The following is a 17,684-nucleotide window of genomic DNA, read 5'->3' as shown; positions in this document are numbered from 1 at the left end:
AGGGGTGCGACAAGCGTTCTAGCAAGCGAAGACATAGCGAATTATATTAACAAAATAGCAATTGATGGATGTGAATCTGGAAAAAAAAAAAAAAAAAGAAATATAATAATTGTTTCTCAGCATAACACAATGCAGTGAAGCTGTGGTGTTTGGTCGATGAGCTGCGGGGCGCTCGGCGGTGGTTGCCCGGTCGACTGCATTTGTGCGCTGCGCACCCAACCTTTGCAGTTGCCAGTGTATCCAACACTTCACTTCATAACAGCTTGCAGTAATTCCTGAAATCGCCTCACCGAAGCAATACGGACTCTGTCGCGATAATGGCCACCGCTATCCCCCCATCGACATTCTCTGCCGGCACATCTTCATTCCGCGCGTCGCAATCGCAAATGGCCACGCCCATGTCGTACTCGGACAGCCCCCTCACGCAGCTGCCCGCAGTTGACTTCAATTTTGACGATCTACGAAAGCGCATGGCCGATTTCACGATCAAGTTCGACGCATTCATCGAACGAGGGAGGAAGAGGGTGCTAGAAGAGAGGAATGAATTTCGGGCGCGTCTAGGGGAATTGAACGGTAAGCTGGGGAAAACATTCCGCAGAAGTCATTGCCATTGCCGAAAAGAGAGAGAGAGAGAGAGAGAGAGATACTGATGGACCCTATAGAGGAGCAGCGGTCGGCAAGCACACAAATCGTAACTCTGCAATCCACTCTGTCAACACACAGCCAGGTCCTCGCCCGTGAACAGGCAGAGAAGAACGAGATGCACGCGCAAATCTCCAAACTGGAATCCCACCAAGCAGCTCAATCTGCCCAGCGAGACCGTCTCAAATCCGCAATTGCGCAAACACAGCGACAGATTGATGCGAAGCTGCAGGCTCAGAGGGAATACGCTGCGAAGATGGAGGGGCAGAGCCGACTGAACGGGCCTGAACTGAATTTCTGGGAGACGTATTTGGGTTGTCGAATCGAAGGCAGTGGGGATGAGAACAAGGTCAGGATTGTTTTTGTGTTCCCGCCTGTGAAAGGTAGTGGCAATGGCGGTGAGGAAAGGGAGGCCCTCTTCGAACTGCTGGTGCCCGACACTGGGCATGGGAAATATGACGTGGTCTACATGAGGCCTAGGTTAGAGGCCGCCAAAGTCGCAAAGGTCGTGGACCGGTTGAATGCGACCAGGGAGATCGGGACTCTCTTGAAGGGGATGAGAGGGTTGTTTGTGGAAACGCTGAAATGATTCCCAAGCTGACTTCGGTTTACAATGGCCTGTATATGAAATGAGGCTTGGCAAATGATTTCTTCACTGGTATCCTGTACATGGACACCCTTTGTGTTGGCAGCTTGCGAACTCGGTAGGACAATGTTTTGCTTCGGTCGAATTGTAAGCGAACGGGCGGGCCCGATACCAGCACCTGCGTTTTGCGCAATGCATTACGCCAAGCAACAATTGACACCTTTCGAGATCCAGCATCTCAATGTCCGGGGCTGTTCCAGACCCAGAATAGACCATGTCCTCCCCAAACATGTCTTCGATGCCTCAAGGAGGTCCGTGTATGTCCTGATGCAGTCAAAGTGCGCCCATGCTGACTGTGGTAGACCAGAAATCCAAGAAGAAGAAAAGGTCCAAGAAGAAGGGCAACGCGCAAGCCGCATCGACAGACGCTCCCTCGACGCCGGTGGTCGACTCCACCGAGGCCCACGACGGGCCCGACGACGAGGACGAAGAAGAAAATGACGAGCCAGAAGCAGAGCGCCCTGCTGCCTCTCCCACCGCAGAAGAGCTGACGGACGAAGGTGCCAGTACGGCTGCTGTCGCAAATGGGATCAAAGCTCTGTCGGTCGACGAGAGCAACGATGCGGCTGCCCGCTTTGATGCTCTTGTAAAGGACCGCGATGCTCTGCGTCTTGAAGTGGCCGAGCTGCGGAAGTCCCTGGAAGAGCTGCAGGCCAAGCATGCCACCGAAATCGAGGCGGTCCAGACAGAGCTGGCAGACACGCAGGCCGAGAAGGAAAACGCAGAAGAACAATATCAGTCCCTCCTAGGAAAAGTGAACACTATACGGTCGCAGTTGGGCGAGAGATTAAAGGCCGATGCAGTACGTGGTTCTTGACCAGGCGAGCAGGAGACCCGCCAGCCAGACTAACGAAATCACCACTACAGGAAGATCTAGCACAAGCGCGCACGCGAATAGAAGAACTTGAAGAACAAAGATCCGAACTTCAAGAACGCTACACCGCCCGCGCCGCGGAAGTTGAAGAACTCACTGCTCGAAACGTCGACCTCTCGCAAAAACAAGCCGAACAATCCAAAGAATTATCCACCCTCCGCAACCGCCTGACGCTTTCTCAGCAAAATTGGCTCAAGGAGAAAGAAGAACTCGTTGAATCCGAAGCCTACATGCGTGACGAATTCGAGAATGCTAAACAGGCTATGCACGACTGGGAAGTTCTCGCCATGGAAGAGCGCACGATGCGGAAGGACTTGGCAGACCGCAACGCCGATTTAGAGGAACAATTGAATTCGCTAAAGGAAGCGTACGAGAAAGCAGCGAGTGAGAGGGACACCCACTCTGGAGCGGTCGACGGCCTGCAGAAAGCCCTCCAGGAGATCCAAACGGTGCGAAAACAGGAGCTGAAAGAACTGGTCGAAACCTCCCAGAAGGAACAGGAAGCACTGAGGAAACAGTTGTCAGATCTCCAATCGATCTATGACTCTACCGTCGCGGAACTGGAGGGGACCAAAAAGAAACTCGAGCGAGCCCTTCCCTTCGAAAAGGAAGTCAAGGAGAAGAACCTCCTGATCGGCAAACTGAGGCACGAAGCGGTGATTCTCAACGATCATCTTACCAAAGCGCTGAGGTTTCTCAAGAAGGGCAAGCCCGAGGATAACGTGGACAGGTGAGTCTTTTTTTCCCCCCATCCTTCTTTCTTTGCATTATCAGCGATGCAACTTCCTTACCCTTTCAACTCCGAGTCATGGATTCATCGTTACCCGATTGCTCGTTACTCCGCATTTCGACCCTCTGGCTTGGTGATGATGCGGTGTAAGAACTATAAATTTAGATCATTGCGCCCAAAGCGCAGATCATTTGCCACCTGACGAGGCTGAGGTCCTTTCCCCCCCTTTTCAGCCTAAGACCCTGCTCCCTTTTCAACCCTTCTTTGGAAATTGCAACCAATCAATGGTGTTCTCTTTCGCTGACAAGCCGTCCTTTGAATTTTCGCGGCCCATACAGGCAGATAGTGACAAACCACCTCCTACACTTCCTGGCGCTCGACCGGTCGGACCCCAAGAAATTCCAGATCCTCCAGCTCATCGCCGCCCTGCTGGGCTGGACGGACGAGCAGCGCGAACAGGCCGGCCTGGCCAGGCCCGGCACCACCGCGACGGCACCTCCTACCTCGAGCTTCAATTCTCTGCGCGGGTTAGGATCCCTGGCAGCGCCGGCGCCTGGGTCGCCGATCATGCACAGGACGCCGAGCACGCCGGCGCTCAACCACCCCGACTACTTCGGCGCAGCCGGGCCCGACAGCGCGACCAGTCCGCACTCGCGGGAGACCCTGGCGGAACTGTGGCAGCATTTCTTGGAACAAGAGGCTGCGACGGGGAGTGCGGCCAAGTCGTCGAGGCAGGGCAGTCAGAGTCAGAGCCACCCGGGTACGACTACAGGCACGGGCACGGGTATAGGTCCGAGCACAGGTCAAGGCATCTCTGCGCTGCCGAGATGAAATGAGAGAACTTCCAAGCCAGTCAGCCAGCCGGCCAGCCAAACGAGACAGATAAGGGGCGACGCCCAAAAAAAAGGGGCACAGAGAAACGAAGGTTTCAAAGCATAATTCTAAAATGAGATTGCATGCAAATGAAACCTGTAAGATCTTTGCGTTCGTTCGTCCCTTATGCACCTGGTGACAAATGAGCGCTTTGTATAATGTAGCTAACTGCCATGCTAAATAATGCATTTGACGAACACCGCCGTGATATCGTAGACTTGTTGTTATGGTCATAATTCCAAAAGTCAAAGGGAAAGGGGGAATGGAAATAAGACACATCAAGAGCTCCGCCCGGGGGGAGGAGAGGATCCTGAAACATAACCATTTGTGCTGAAAAGTAACCGTGAGCTTCTGTTGTTGATTCCGTCCCGTTGACCCTTTTCACTTTGTTCTGATCTTCCCAATTCCGTGCAAACAGATCGCTAAGAGGATGGTCATTTCGTATCAATCATGAAGACTGCATCAAAGCCGAGGAAGGGAACTGGTAGCCGAATCTCCTGATAAATGAACACATATCCTGTTGCAAAGTGTTAGTCCCAAGCACAATGGGAAAAAGTCGACTTACCGAGTCCCTCCAGTTCATACTCTGAGCATTGATGCGCTTGACCATGCTCACATTCAGCACAGCCCGGTCCTCTGGCTCCCATCTCATACTCAACACCCTGCGGCCTTCGTCAAACTCGAAGTGCATGTGCCGCAGGTCGACTGCCGAGATGGGAACAGCACAGTCGCGGGCAATCTCCAGCATCCCTTCGGCAATCTGCACCGCGTGCTCTGTGCTCCACGGCCCCTCGGTCACATTCAACATCCTCATCAAGTTGATCGCCCTTGTCCTGGTCTCTGGTTTCGGCGCTGTCGTTGCCACCAGGAAGGCGGGTGGAATGAATCCTAGACTCGGGGGTTTCTTCCTGCGGGACTCCACTGTGGCAAGTGGATCGTATCTCAATATATCCTCGACCTCAATGACTGTGAAGTCGAATCGACAGCGACGCGCCTCCTGTTCCTGTTCTTCGTCGGTCGTGCTGCTGTATTGTGCTTGTGTCTTGAGTTGATCTAACAGGATATTTGCCGTGACGTTGTGCACCACGAGCATGCGTCGGATGTATACGGGCCCCGTAGCCGTGAGGTTCTGGAACAAGTTCATCCATTTGTAGAGGCGGGCGTCCAGCTCTTCCATCTGTTCGATGAGGTCGGGACTTGGAGAGAGCGGTGCCTTTGCCTGGCTTTTCAGTACTAGAATCTTGTTGATGCAGTCCCCCAGATAGTCTCCTGCGTCCTCCAGGTTGTTAAATTGAGGGTAGTCGAAGTTCATGATCCTCACGTCGCGTGTTGTCAGAGAAAGAGCGCTCATCTGGCCCGCCAACTCCTCAACCCGGCATTTCGAGGCGAATTTGACGCCATCTCGAATCGTTGGCTCGATGTATTTGGTAATAAAGTCCTTTGCAGGGTCGTTTGGTCGACGTTTACTTTTCCACTCCCCTAAGATTTTGATTGCAGCTTGCATGTGGTCAATGGCCGATTGACCACCGCCATTGAAGTTCTCCAGCGCCCAAAAGATGACACATGCCGCCAGCACAATGTCAATGGACGGCTTGTCCGCCACCAGGGCGCGGATGGCATTGTTGTAGTGGAACACGAAGTTCTGATTTGCTCTTTGTGAGGCTGGGCCGACCGTGGTGAGGTATTGGTGTAGCGAGGCAAGTGCAATGAGAGAGTGTTTAATAGAGGGTTGGTGCCATGTGGCTTGAGGCAGGAGTACCGTCCATAGATACGGCTGCGAGTATACTGAGATCAGGTCAGAGGTCTTTTCGAGGAAGAATTGGAAGGACTGAGATTCTTCCTGCGTGCCGAATCTGGGGACGAGGGAGAGTTGTTGAGGATGATGATAAGATTCGAGGCGGGAATTCGTTTGACTGTCGTAGAGGACTGCTGACTCCTGTCCAGATAGAAGTCCTGTGTCTGCCGCTGGTGGCTGTGTCGAGGATGAAGCTGCTGATGCTGATGCTGGTTCAAACAGCCTGATCTTGGGTGCAGCATATCCATTACATTTGATGTTTGATTTGATGCATCTGGATCATATCAGTGAAAGAATTGATGAAATTGTCGGGATTTCGCCAACCTCTGACACGTCGGCTTTCCCTCGTCGCACTTTATCCTTCTTCGCCTTCAATCGTCTTGTCAGGAATAAGGAAGAATATAAGGAGACATTTGAGACACACTTGCACGTCAGACACCCATTGAACGTCTTCGGGGCCCATTTTTTCGTTCGCGCCTTATCGCCTGGCATCGTACGAGAAGGAAGTGGAGGAGGTTCTTTGGGGTTGACAGCAGTCGGGTCACTGCCCATGGCAGTTGTGGATATATCTTCGAGCATTCGATGATTGGACTGGTATCCAAAGAGATTCAACTTTATCTTCGGACAGGTCGAGGTTGAAGTGGGAGAAGCAAGGCCTAGCCTATCAAACTGGGATTGTGAGTATGCAGTTCTTTTCAGGAAGCAAAACAGGACCGACAGGAAAGGCCCGGTGAGGAACAATATAAACGCCGTGCAACAGATGTAGTTGGCTAGGCGGGTAATGAGATAGTGTCCCGGATATTGGGGTCGGTAAGGGACAAATTAACCTTCAACTTATGCGCTCTGTATAATAAGGGAAAGACGCAGGGGTGGGATAATTAGGGGAAGGAGGGATAACAGTGGTGTCTGGAGGCCCCAAGGGACAAGATCAAGTCTCAGCCTCATTGCCTTCCTCCTTTGGTTTGTTTTCTATTTCTCTTCGGTGGTATCGTGCTTGAGTTGACTTACCATTGCGCGGCTATGTTAGGGTCTTGTGTTCCTGAGAGATTGTCCTGAGCAGATCGTTTGTTGATATGGTACCACTGGGAGACCATGTGGAGCCAGAGGTACTTGAGCTGAATCGGAATGGGTGGAACCTAGCACAAGGACTGGTCGGGGAGGTCCTGTCACTGGTCGTCCCTCGTTAGTTGTAACTTGTAAAGTGCAAGTCAGGGAACTGGAACAGTCCATTTCTTTTCATCCGACGAAGTCACGACTGTGGCTCAGCAGCAGAGACATCAAGCGGTCTCGTCCACATTTAGGCTGTGCCTTTCCACCTCCACGGGGCGAGAAACAATAGGGACCTAGGGCCTACTGTAGAGAGGGCCGAAAGAGAATCCGACTCTGGGGTCGAGATCAGATAGTGGAAGAGCGCCACGATGGTCGTTGAACATGATTGGGACTGCATCGCAAGGTAGCGCTCCTCGTGGGCAGTTGCTGACAGAGCTGTTTTTTCTCCCATCTATCCTTGACTTCTCACCTCTAGGTCTGATAGGGCGGGCCCGGGAGCATACCTAGGAGGACGTTCCAGTAGTAGACACGGGTCATCAGGTGGAGATATGTATGTAAGTCCACTTTGGTTAGGGCCATAGGGCTTAATGTCGTCGGCAAACTCAAGAGACCCATGCCTCCCTTGTACCGACCGCTGCTTCAGGCGTCTTTCGGTCGAGTTCGAGGTCCTTGATGAGGTGTGTTCTCGCGGAAGATACCATGATGAGTAAATAAAGTGCAAAAGAACCGATGATTCGGACTCTGGCGCAAGACTAGACAGTATGTTACTTCCTCTGCCAATGGCGTTGCCTGCAAATGGTAGCATTTGTCTCCCGCACATGACGGCGAAGATGTTCTGGAGGTCGATCACGCCGACAACATGACTCTACAATATCACCGCAACGCGGATATGAAGCGGAACCCTCTTTTCAGCTGCTCGGCCTAAGGCAAGACAAATCGAGGAGCGATCTGCAGGGCCTACATAATCTGCAACCGCATTTCTTGCCTGTTGCCTGGGCGAGATGCTTTTTCCAGAATACGCTCGGTTGTAAGCGGAGGTAAGCGAATTAGGATGGTGCTGGTGCGGAGTGTGTAGAGGTTGAGTCAATTAACAATCTGATGCCTGAGCTTGCTTACCACTGATGCCAATGGTGCCAATGCACTTTGATGCGTAGCTTATGCGTTGCTCAACGCGCAATGCCAACACTGAGCCAAGGAGCGATGTCGGCAGAGGGTGCGAGACCCGCGCAGGTGCCTGGGCATAAGGCTGAGAGCGGGGGCATAGCCAGCATGGCCGTCTTCTGGCGCATACGAGAGGCTAGGGAGGCTTCACCGATCTGCCAAAAAGCGGTATGAGCGAAATTAGAACATAGGGTTAACAGGTACGAGGGGGTCATCGTGGCAGCACAAAAATACAACCATGATGTGTGATGTGAAGGCTGGTGAGGCCCCAGGCGGCATTGCCATCCCGTCCGACGTTGATCAGTTGCAGCTCGACCAAAGTCAATCGAACCCCCCACGGCAACTTAGGATCCAATTGTTGGCGAATGCGAGCCGAGGCCAGCTATGTACCGGAGAATTCACAAATACATTCCATGAGAGGCTCGGCGATTGGATGCAGTCGACATCGGGCGGCTGCAGGGTACTCAGCCCTATGCAATGCTGGGGATGCCCCTAGGACTTTGCGGAAATGTTTTCCTCCAGAAAAAGCACCCTGCACTAGAGCACTCTGCACTAGATGCAGCAAGAATCAAGGGACACAGTCCAGTCAGAGGGCAGTCAGGGAAGCTGCAGGTGCTCGATGGATGCATAGAGTTCCGAGACTATTGCATGAGGCGAAGTATTCCGTGGTCGCGGCAGTAAATTGAACAGTTTGATAGGGGATACGTATGCTGGGGGCCAGGGGGAAAGGGGCAGGGGGGGCGGCAATTGTCAGGCGCAGTCATGCCTGCTATGAAAAGATGAAGCCTGATGGGAACAGAGGTTCTAGAACTCTGAGGGGAGTGGGAATAGGCGGTACAGAGAGAAGAGAGGGACATGACAGGGCATGGAGACATGGAGACATGGAGAGGAGGGAGAAAGGGCTGGAGGGACAGGACAAGCGGAGGAGGCCAAAGGAGAGAGACCAAAGGGAGGCCTAAGGCTGATTTGTGCATTGCCATCTGACGGGACTAACGACTGTCTTGATTTGGGTCTTTGACTCTTGACCGTCCTTTTTGCCTGCCCTACCTGCGTCTTTCATCTCTCACACACTCCAATCTTGCGGTCAAGCCGTCCCAATCAACTGCTCTTGCTTTTTCCCTGCGTCCCCCTCATCTTCTCCACTGAGCCACATGGCATTGGCCTCTGCTCGGATCTTGGCGCGTTTGTATCAACATCAAATCAATTTCTGACAAACTCCCCCAATGCAACCTCTCCTGATCATCAAAGCCCATCTGGGACGGGCTACTCTCTAGTTCTAGGCTCCTATGGCGACGACTCCCCATCCTCATATCCGCGAGACTCATTCAGCCGCGTCCTTGAGAGAGCTCAGAGCTCGTCTCAATTACATACCTCTCTGCGTGACCTTCAAGGAGCTGCTATTATCGCTAACTGCATCTTGTGCGGCCGCTCATGCCGCCTGCTGCTTACTAGCATAACCCTCTCTGTTGGCCACAAAGCTCAGCCGGCTTCGCTTCCTCTGTCTTCGTTTTGTCCTCCAACCGAGGGGTCTATTTTCGGGACTTGTCATGGAGCCAGCGGAATGTGCCATGGAAATAGTTCAATCTGATTGGCTTCGCTGTATTAACAATCATTCATTTACTGAACATCATTCCACTGATTCCGGTGAATCCTAGCCACACCTTGCATGGCCTCGAATACGAGGGTCAGGAAGCTGTCAACGCTACTCTCAGAGTTGCTTTCACCAGGACCTAGGCACCTGTGCGATCAACTTGTTCGCACCCACCGCGTGCACCCTGTAAGGATTGATAGCAGCTTATGGCCTCAGCATATATGTCAGACTGCCTCCCAAACTTGGCAGAGTTCGGGGATTCATCACTCCGCTTTCCGAATGACTCAGGAGGAAAAGTACATGAGAAGCGTCAGATTCTCTAGTCGGAAACTTTGAAATAATTCTATCTCCTCAGTGAGCGGATCCGATCAGTCTGGATGAGTGCGTGTTGAATACGGAGGCACATCTATTTCAACTGAGGGATGGCTTGAGAGGGTTCGGGTGATCGATCGTCAACGATAGAACATCATCCCAGCCCTTCTACGGGGCAAAAGGATCCGTTTAGCAGTTCAAGGTGGTGTTTCCGCATCCTATGACGACTTTGTTCGCTCCTGCGGATGATTCTGCTTTCTCAGCCGACTGACAATACTTCCCGACATTCTACTCCACACAGAGAGGGGTCAGCGAATATAAAAGGAAGGAACAAAGATGAGGGAAGTGGGAGAATAAGAGGATTTCTCACCGTGCTTCCCCGACAAAAGACCACACAGCATCCATCCTTGAAGTCGGACTTCCATATCCACGAACCCGCTCCCCCAGACCAGGTGACCTTGTGTATGCCACTATGTCATCTCACGTTAACTGGTTAGCTTCTGTCTTCCTTTATCCTCCGCCGTATTATCGTAGTGAGAAAGGGAAGTGTGATTTACGCGGTTGTCTGTGCTTCGTTGTCAGTGAGTGTATTTTGGCACTGGCAGGTTGTTGATCTCAAATAAAAAGGAGGAGAGGAGGCGTATTACGAATTTTGCTTGATCCCCTTGGTAGTCGTACTTGCTCCACAGGTCGATGCTGTATGCAGAAGCAGTGGCTACTACCGCGAGACCTGAGTAGAGGATGGAGGAAAGCTTCATTGTTGCGTCCTTTCTTTTCTTGTTTCCCTCGGGTCAACGGTCAGGCGACACCAGACACGGAAAAATTGGCGCAAATGATTTCGCCAGAGAAATGAGGGTAAGAGAAGCAGAATTGCCAGAGGAGGGCTATAGCGAGAACAAGGACGAGAAGAACAGGAAGAAGCCATTTATTTACATCTCAGGCGCACATGGGGCTCGCCGTTTTCACTCTTTCTCCCCGTCTCAGTCTCTCAGTCCTTATCCCTGTCTTGTCCTCCCCGGTCCTCCCCCCGCGCCACATCCTGAATCGTGGACCGTGAACAAACACCGCCATGGAGCTCGGGCTGTCGCTGCGTGCGACCACGAGAACAACCATAGCGAGGAGAGCAGGCAAGCGAGCGAGCCATACGTGCCGTGCTGGCAAGTATGTACCCGTCCGTACCCAGATCAGCTCTTGCTCCCTCCCGACCTGCACCGTTGAGGGCAGAACTGGGAAGAAAGACGAAAATAAAATAAAACAAAAATGAAAAAAGATAACTTACTCACTCACCCTTGTGTCCCCGTCCCCCGTCGTCGCGTTGCACAAATGCCAACCACCAAAATACCTCTCTCCCTCTCCCCCCCTCCTCTTCGCCCTTTGCCGGGTAAAATTTAGTAGTGAATTTCAAATCTAGATCCGAAAATTACACCCCTCCCGCACGGGGACCATTCGATGGGTCATTCGATGAATTTCTCTCGCAGGACGCTTACCCAATGGATCTACAAAGAGTAACAAGTACATACCTCCTTCGCTGTTCACCGAAATAACTGAAAATCAGCAACTAGCCAGCTACCGACGGGTACGTACGTCCTGGTACGTCCCAGGGCATATACCATGTATAGCATGTACGGAGGACCATGTAGTTCCCCATCCATGCAATATGTATCGCCTTTATCGGCCCGCCATGCAAGTTCATCTTCCTTGTCCTTTGGAAGTCAGACCAACAAGACGAAACCATCGTACGAAAAGAATCCATAGAAAGACGAGCAAGGGTAAAAACCGGAGAAGGAGGGGGAAGTTCGAGGTAGACAATGCACGCATGCGCCGCTCGACTACCGGCCGGCTACTGGGCTCGCAGGCCACCAGTACAGTACCACGCCAGTCACTCACTTGTCAAGATTTGTTTGGAAGGAACAGGAACAGCAGGGAGGGGAATTGTCATGAGCACACACTCACACACACACTCTCTCTCGTAGACACGTAAAATATCAACTTCTGAAGGACATGCCGGGAACGCCAGGGAACGTGACAGGAGCCAGGATGGGTGGGTGGTCGAGAGATGAGCATGGGAACCAATGGATCTACTCTATATTCTTGTACGACAAAGGTATCCAGACCTCGACTTTGACATCCGTACCATGCTGGGCTGAGCGAATTCGAGTACGCAGGGAGGGATGCAATGACGTCGCGGTCGAGGAAATTGGAGGAGATTGGGTAAATTGCTTTTTTCTCTTTTTGCTCTTTTTGCTCTTTTGCTTTCTTCTCCTTGCCCTTGACCTCATCCCCTCACCTCTCCAATGGTGTAACGTGCCATGTATCATCCAAGCCAGCGTCAGAAATGTCTCGCCTGAACACCTTTACTGAAGGCACCCGTATCATAGAACATGCCATTCGCTTCGTCTCTTCCAATAATCCCAACCCCGCTGGGCACTGTGGTAGCACCAGGAGCTTACAGTTCCTGACCACATAAGGGAGACTATCTATCTGTACAAGTCTCACGCGACCATCGCTTCCTCATAACTTTCCATTTCTTCTCATCTTGTCGTGTTTCATCACATTCAGGCACTCAACCAATCTAAAAATTCTGGCGTAAAATAACTCACCACGATCCCTGCTCCGGCTCTTAAAATACCCTCAGTACTTTCAAAAGCCATGGTCTTCAAATCGAACACACCCGCCTTGGCTCCGGCATGGATCATGGCGTACTCTCCACTCACCTGATATGCCGCGATGGGCATATCCTTTGCAATTTCCTTGGCGTCCGAGATAATATCAAGGAATGACGAGGCGGGTTTCACCATGATAATATCGGCACCCTCTTGGATATCTCGTGTTATGGCGCGACGAGCAAGTCCTCGCCCACCCGGAGGCAGTTGGTAGCATTTCCGGTCGCCAAAGCTCGGACACGACCCCGCCGCATCTCTAAATGGTCCGTACAGGCAGCCCGAAAATTTAGCCGCGTAACTCATCAGGTTGACTTGATGCGACAGCCCGGACTCAATAAGCTTGAGCTTGATGGCGCGGATGCGCCCGTCGTTCATGTCGGAAGGCGCTACACAGTGAGCACCGGCGTGAGCGTATGCCATTGCCACATCCGAGATGCGTTCAACGCTCATGGCATTGTTCAAGGAGCCGTCGTCTCGGAGGATCCCGCAGTGGCCGTGAGAGGTGTACTCGCAAAGACAAACGTCAGCAACCACAAATAGTTGCGGGAAGTGTCGACGAATGAGCTGAATGCCTTTTATGACGGGGCCCTCGGGATCGTCGGCCGCTGTGCCAAGAGCATCTTTCGCGTCGGGGGCAAGGGGTACGCCGAAGAGAATGACAGAGCGCAACCCCTTTTGGACAAGGGGTGCGAGGAAGGGAACGAGTTTGTTCAGACCCAGACGGTTTTGATTGGGGAGGGAGGGGATAGGAGTCACTTCATCGGGGTTGTCGGTAATGAAGATGGGGTAGATGAGCATTGACTTGACCTCGTGTTAGAGTAGTGATTATATCTTCGAATAAGACAGTGAATGCGAACCTTTGTCAATTGTCTCTCTGCTTGCCATGCTCTTGAAAGTGGATGGCTATAGCCGGCGTGCAATTGGCTTGAGATGTCGCCCGCAATGCTCACGCTGGTGGCGGCGGTGGAAGTGTATGAACGAGCCTGCGATGGCCGGGAGATGCTAGAATGAGTGTCGTTGTTGCTGACATTGCTAGCACTTGTCCGCGCATTCGGTTGCGACGGTGAGTCGCGGAAGGCGATGTCTTGAACGAGGGAAGAGAAGGACATGGCCAAGGGCGGGAGACGGGGTGGAGGTCGACGATAGCAGGGCGGGAGCGTGGAGGTGAGAGAAAAGACGAGGCACCAAGGGTATCAAAGATGTTCGTCAAAGCGAAGCCACCACGTTGTCGGTAGGGAAACTGGTTTCCGCAAGAGTGGGCAAGTCGGTCAAGTCGGTCAGGTAGAATAAAACAAAAATGGATGAAGTGGATGTGAGCAGGCGAACTTGTGGAGAAGGATGACAACTGGGCAATCGCAACGGACATGATTCGTCCAGCCCTCTTGTCAAGCCTCGGAATTGGCCCGCATTGCCCGGAGCAAAAGATGAATTTTCTTTGTGTACGGAGTAGGTACCTAGCGAGGCTAGGTAGTTTTAAATTGTACGCAGGAATTGTATTGTACCCAGGTCTCGCAAGGCTATTCCACTCATCGCCTACATGGAGGACTTTACATCTGTGATACATACCAGTAGTAGTCTAAAAGGTGCCGCCAACCGGAACGCCGCCGCCATGGCCTGAAACTCATTGTATCCACCTCTACAACTGAATCTCATCATTCAACAGCCGAACCTCCTCGCCAGGCTTGAAGGCAGGAAGCCCGATATATGGGCAGCCGTCGCATCGGAATGCATCTAATGGGGAATCCGCACATTAGGAGAGGACCATGCCAGGAGCAAGAAAGGGATACTCACCTCCAAGACTGCAGTTGCCACAGCTTCCAACTTTGCCTTGCACTGTAAAATCGACCTCGGCCAGATCAGCTGCCTGTAACTTCATCGTGTTCAATGCTTTGTCCGCGTTCTCCCGTCGGGCTCGGTCCTCAGCCTCCAACTTCTGGGCGAGCCCGCAGGTGCAGTCTTTGCATGCTCGGCGTCGCTTCGCCTTGGGCTGACATTCAGCGGCTTGGTACTGTTAGCCGGTTTACTGCCATTGAAAATGATAATCCACTTACGGATCTTAATAGGCCTCTTCAAATCCTCTTCGTCCAGCAACGTATCTTCGTCAATTAATTCATCGTCTGAGCCATCCATTCCGTCGTCAAATCCCACGCCCGCCGGCAGAGCATCGTCCATGCTCTTCCGCTTGCCGTTTACTGGCAGCGACAAAGATTCGCCGTTCGTTGTGTTATTGTTGTTGTTAAGACCGCCAGCGACCTGTGCTGCTTTCCTTTTTCCGAAGTTCAAAGGAACCGAATCTTGTGCGGTGTAATTTGGTTTAACGAACCCCACACCTGGCTGAAAAGAAAGGCCAGCGAGGATGGTCTCGTTCTTCTCTGGGCCATCCGCAGTCCCAAAAGTTCCATCCTGGCTGCGTAAATGTCCGCCACTCTTCAATGCTTTGACCAGTACGCCCAGCATGTCCCGACTGATCAGATTTTGACTCTCGCGGCGCGATCCATCCGCATCGGAGAGGATCATGATGACATCATAGCAGGACTGAGGGAGAGAAACTAGGCCGAGGGACAGCCTGTCCAACATCTGCAGGTCGGTGTGGGCGCGGTCGTGCATTTCCCACACGTTGGTCAATATTTCTTGATGTGAGGAGAGCGACGGAGGCGAAAGGAGGAGGGTGCGGAGCGAGGACTGCGGGGCCTTGGAGGATGGCATGACGAAATCGTCGGAGGTGTCCATGAGCACAGAGGGCGACATTGTGGCAGCAAGATGGACGACAATCGCAGGACCCAGTTAGTTGGGAGGGTCGTACAGAGAAGTCGAGGAAGCAACAAGAATGATAAAAGGCCGGGATTAGAAATCGAGACTTGTTTCTGCGCTAGAGGGCTAGAGGGGCAGGTATGACGCTAAGCCCGAGGCCCTGCATCATCCCAATACCAGATTGCATACCTAAGTCCCCGGCTGTTAATTCCCCTTCGTCCAAATCCATTCCCTACCCACGTGGGAGATTTCTGTGCTGGTAAATGCGCGGTACCTGGATGCCTGAGGCAAATGAAAATGCAAACGCCCTCTTTTCATCCGGGAGAAGATATCTTGTACCAGATCTGATGCTGCATGAAGCAGCCTTCCCACCACGCACCAGCCCACTCACGTGATGGCTGGGTCCCGGAAACCTCCGCGCTCACACCACTCGAGCAGGAGACAGCCGTGTGGGTATCAAGTAGGTACTGACGTACTTGTTATTGACTGTTCAGGGGCAATCCACTTTCCCAGGGCCTTGACGTCTGACTGAAGCACAATGTGGAAATGCTGACCGCTATGGAGTTCCATTTTGCGACATTTGGTGGCTTTTGTCAGTTGACTTTGTGGCTCAATATTCGCTCATAACTTGTCACGCCTGGATCCACATCGAACTGACGCCAGCCATCGCACCGGCTATCAAGAAAACTACTCAGGAGTGTTGTGCTTATGCTACTTTTATGACCTGGTCTGGTAATTCCATTCAGCCTCGTTTATTATCATGGGAAATAGCAACTGCATGAAAGGCCGTGGATGGGGGGCTGCCAGTGTGGGCTGCACACTAGGAGTGGAGGCGAGCAAAGACCTAAGCCCCGCGCTAAAACAACTCGTTGGGGAAAGGTTGAGGATGAGGAATCCGGGGAAGGCGCCTTAACAATTGGAGCGAGGGGCAACTAAGGGGAAGAAGGCGCCAGAAAGGGCAGAAGCGCAACCAGGTCATGCGAGCAGCCAACCTACGGTGGCCTTTCTGCTTGCTTGCTCCCCAATCACAGCAAACATCCCATCTAGAGCTTTCTAAGGTTCCACCCTGGCCCGGCTTTCTTCTTCCCTGACTTACTCACTGCTTCACCCCTTCTGCTTAGAAGTCAATCGTAACCTCTTCCACCTTCTCTCTCTCCTCACAGCTTCATCTTGATCTGTCCTCTGCTCGTATTGCTTCCCCTGTCGGCTCCAAAAAGTAAGCGAGTGTATTGTGTGGTGAGTTCAATGTGATATCCGCTCCCCAATCTATCGATGGTCAACATGCAATGGGTGGTCCGAGCTTCTGTCTCTCAATTGACTCGCAGGGTCGCGTGTCGTTCTTGTCCTTTGCCCAAACCTCATCTCCAACTTCCTATAACTGACTCTGATTCTGACACGCAGCGACAATCCATCACGACAGCGATCCCATTATCACTCTAGCCTCCTCAACCGTCTCTATTCCATCCATCCTCATCCTCCTTTCCATCAGTAGGTCATTCCCAGTCTTCCGCACTGTACATCTGCGCTCTGACTCACCCTTGACTCAAGTGACCCGAACCAACAAAGGAAATGACCGCAACCACAGTGCCATCGCTGATGGTTCTGCCCTCCCTGAAGAACGTCTCCCTCGCTACTTCGCCAAACATGGCCACATTGATGCCGATCCCAAAGGTGTGAAGAAGCAAGGCGGTGGCAAGGGCAACTGGTATGACTTCCCCTCACACAAGACTTCACCTGCGCCCAGAGGCACTGACTTGTTGACAGGGGCCGTGAGGGTGACGAAATTCAGGACTACGACTACAAGTTCACCAATGCTCGTCGTCGATCCAACTCCAGCACCCAGGTCCTAGGTGACTTCAAGACAAAGTTCGAAACCCACGATGCGGAGCCTGTTTTTGAGGAGGAGTTGCACGGACCTACCGACGAAGATATCGAGAAGGCCTCTAATCTTTCCAAGGAAGAGAGCATTGACTCCAGCACTTTGGGAGGGAGCCTCGATGACGAAGACAAGAAGATGTAATAACACTACAAACAAGATCCTGTTTCGAGACGATGATTGCTTCAGCTGTCATTCTCGATATATGGCGCTCAAGGAAGGGGCTTTGAATGAATGTATACCGTGACACCATGCAGTAGGCTCTTCCTTCTGCAAACAAACCAATTGAACTGAATGAATGGGCTGGAACCAGGGATGGAGTGAAATGATTCAAGCAGACATGTATTAGCTTAGCCAGAATCCAAACCATCACTGGAAATTGTGACAACAGAGTATGCGGACGGCTCCTTAAATTCTTCATCTCCTATTCATCGTCCTGTGTGTGCGAGGTCGTTGTCGCCTTTAGCCAGTTAAAGAAGGGTTGCTTTTTAGTCAATAGCAATGGGCTAGGGCGGACAACATGACGAAAGCGCTGGTAGGAGACTGAAGTCTACCCATAGCAATTCATTTGCAGTCCATAGGTCTCCAGCGGCGACAGGTACACCATTGGCACAAAACATAACGACAGGGTGGCCTCTCACGTCCTCAAGCTGCCTGCGCCATGGGGCCACCTGAACCAAGTCGCCGGCTCCCGAATGTCCAAGACTTGCTCGTTTCAGC

General features: G+C 52.2%; 6 protein-coding genes across 6 annotated transcripts; 3 read left to right on the top strand and 3 right to left on the bottom strand.

Annotated features, from left to right (window-relative positions):
* Positions 1 to 317: 317 nt before the first annotated feature.
* Positions 318 to 1,231, top strand: Z519_04108 (uncharacterized protein; the record flags this gene model as incomplete). The annotated part of the gene is made up of 2 exons (XM_016761854.1): positions 318 to 573; positions 663 to 1,231. The coding sequence occupies 2 exons, from the start codon at positions 318 to 320 to the stop codon at positions 1,229 to 1,231; spliced, it is 825 nt and encodes a 274-aa protein (XP_016622192.1).
* Positions 1,232 to 1,574: 343 nt separating this feature from the next.
* On the top strand, positions 1,575 to 3,723 carry Z519_04107 (uncharacterized protein; the record flags this gene model as incomplete). The annotated part of the gene is made up of 3 exons (XM_016761853.1): positions 1,575 to 2,090; positions 2,156 to 2,892; positions 3,231 to 3,723. 3 exons carry the CDS (start codon positions 1,575 to 1,577, stop codon positions 3,721 to 3,723), a joined length of 1,746 nt encoding a protein of 581 aa, XP_016622191.1.
* A 490-nt stretch (positions 3,724 to 4,213) lies between these two features.
* On the bottom strand, positions 4,214 to 6,023 carry Z519_04106 (uncharacterized protein; the record flags this gene model as incomplete). The annotated part of the gene is made up of 4 exons (XM_016761852.1): positions 4,214 to 4,282; positions 4,331 to 5,834; positions 5,892 to 5,929; positions 5,985 to 6,023. The coding sequence occupies 4 exons, from the start codon at positions 6,021 to 6,023 to the stop codon at positions 4,214 to 4,216; spliced, it is 1,650 nt and encodes a 549-aa protein (XP_016622190.1).
* A 6,206-nt stretch (positions 6,024 to 12,229) lies between these two features.
* On the bottom strand, positions 12,230 to 13,446 carry Z519_04105 (uncharacterized protein; the record flags this gene model as incomplete). The annotated part of the gene is made up of 2 exons (XM_016761851.1): positions 12,230 to 13,138; positions 13,195 to 13,446. The coding sequence occupies 2 exons, from the start codon at positions 13,444 to 13,446 to the stop codon at positions 12,230 to 12,232; spliced, it is 1,161 nt and encodes a 386-aa protein (XP_016622189.1).
* Positions 13,447 to 13,973: 527 nt separating this feature from the next.
* Positions 13,974 to 15,085, bottom strand: Z519_04104 (uncharacterized protein; the record flags this gene model as incomplete). The annotated part of the gene is made up of 3 exons (XM_016761850.1): positions 13,974 to 14,068; positions 14,129 to 14,338; positions 14,389 to 15,085. The coding sequence occupies 3 exons, from the start codon at positions 15,083 to 15,085 to the stop codon at positions 13,974 to 13,976; spliced, it is 1,002 nt and encodes a 333-aa protein (XP_016622188.1).
* Positions 15,086 to 16,369: 1,284 nt separating this feature from the next.
* Z519_04103 (uncharacterized protein) lies at positions 16,370 to 17,108 on the top strand (the record flags this gene model as incomplete). The annotated part of the gene is made up of 4 exons (XM_016761849.1): positions 16,370 to 16,421; positions 16,490 to 16,576; positions 16,637 to 16,793; positions 16,853 to 17,108. The coding sequence occupies 4 exons, from the start codon at positions 16,370 to 16,372 to the stop codon at positions 17,106 to 17,108; spliced, it is 552 nt and encodes a 183-aa protein (XP_016622187.1).
* Between the last annotated feature and the right edge of the window lie 576 nt (positions 17,109 to 17,684).

The sequence above is a fragment of the Cladophialophora bantiana genome, assembly GCF_000835475.1.
Source record: "Cladophialophora bantiana CBS 173.52 unplaced genomic scaffold supercont1.5, whole genome shotgun sequence".
Taxonomy (NCBI): domain Eukaryota; kingdom Fungi; phylum Ascomycota; class Eurotiomycetes; order Chaetothyriales; family Herpotrichiellaceae; genus Cladophialophora; species Cladophialophora bantiana.
Note: the sequence above shows the minus strand (reverse complement) of the source record. Positions and strands in the feature narration are given on the sequence as shown.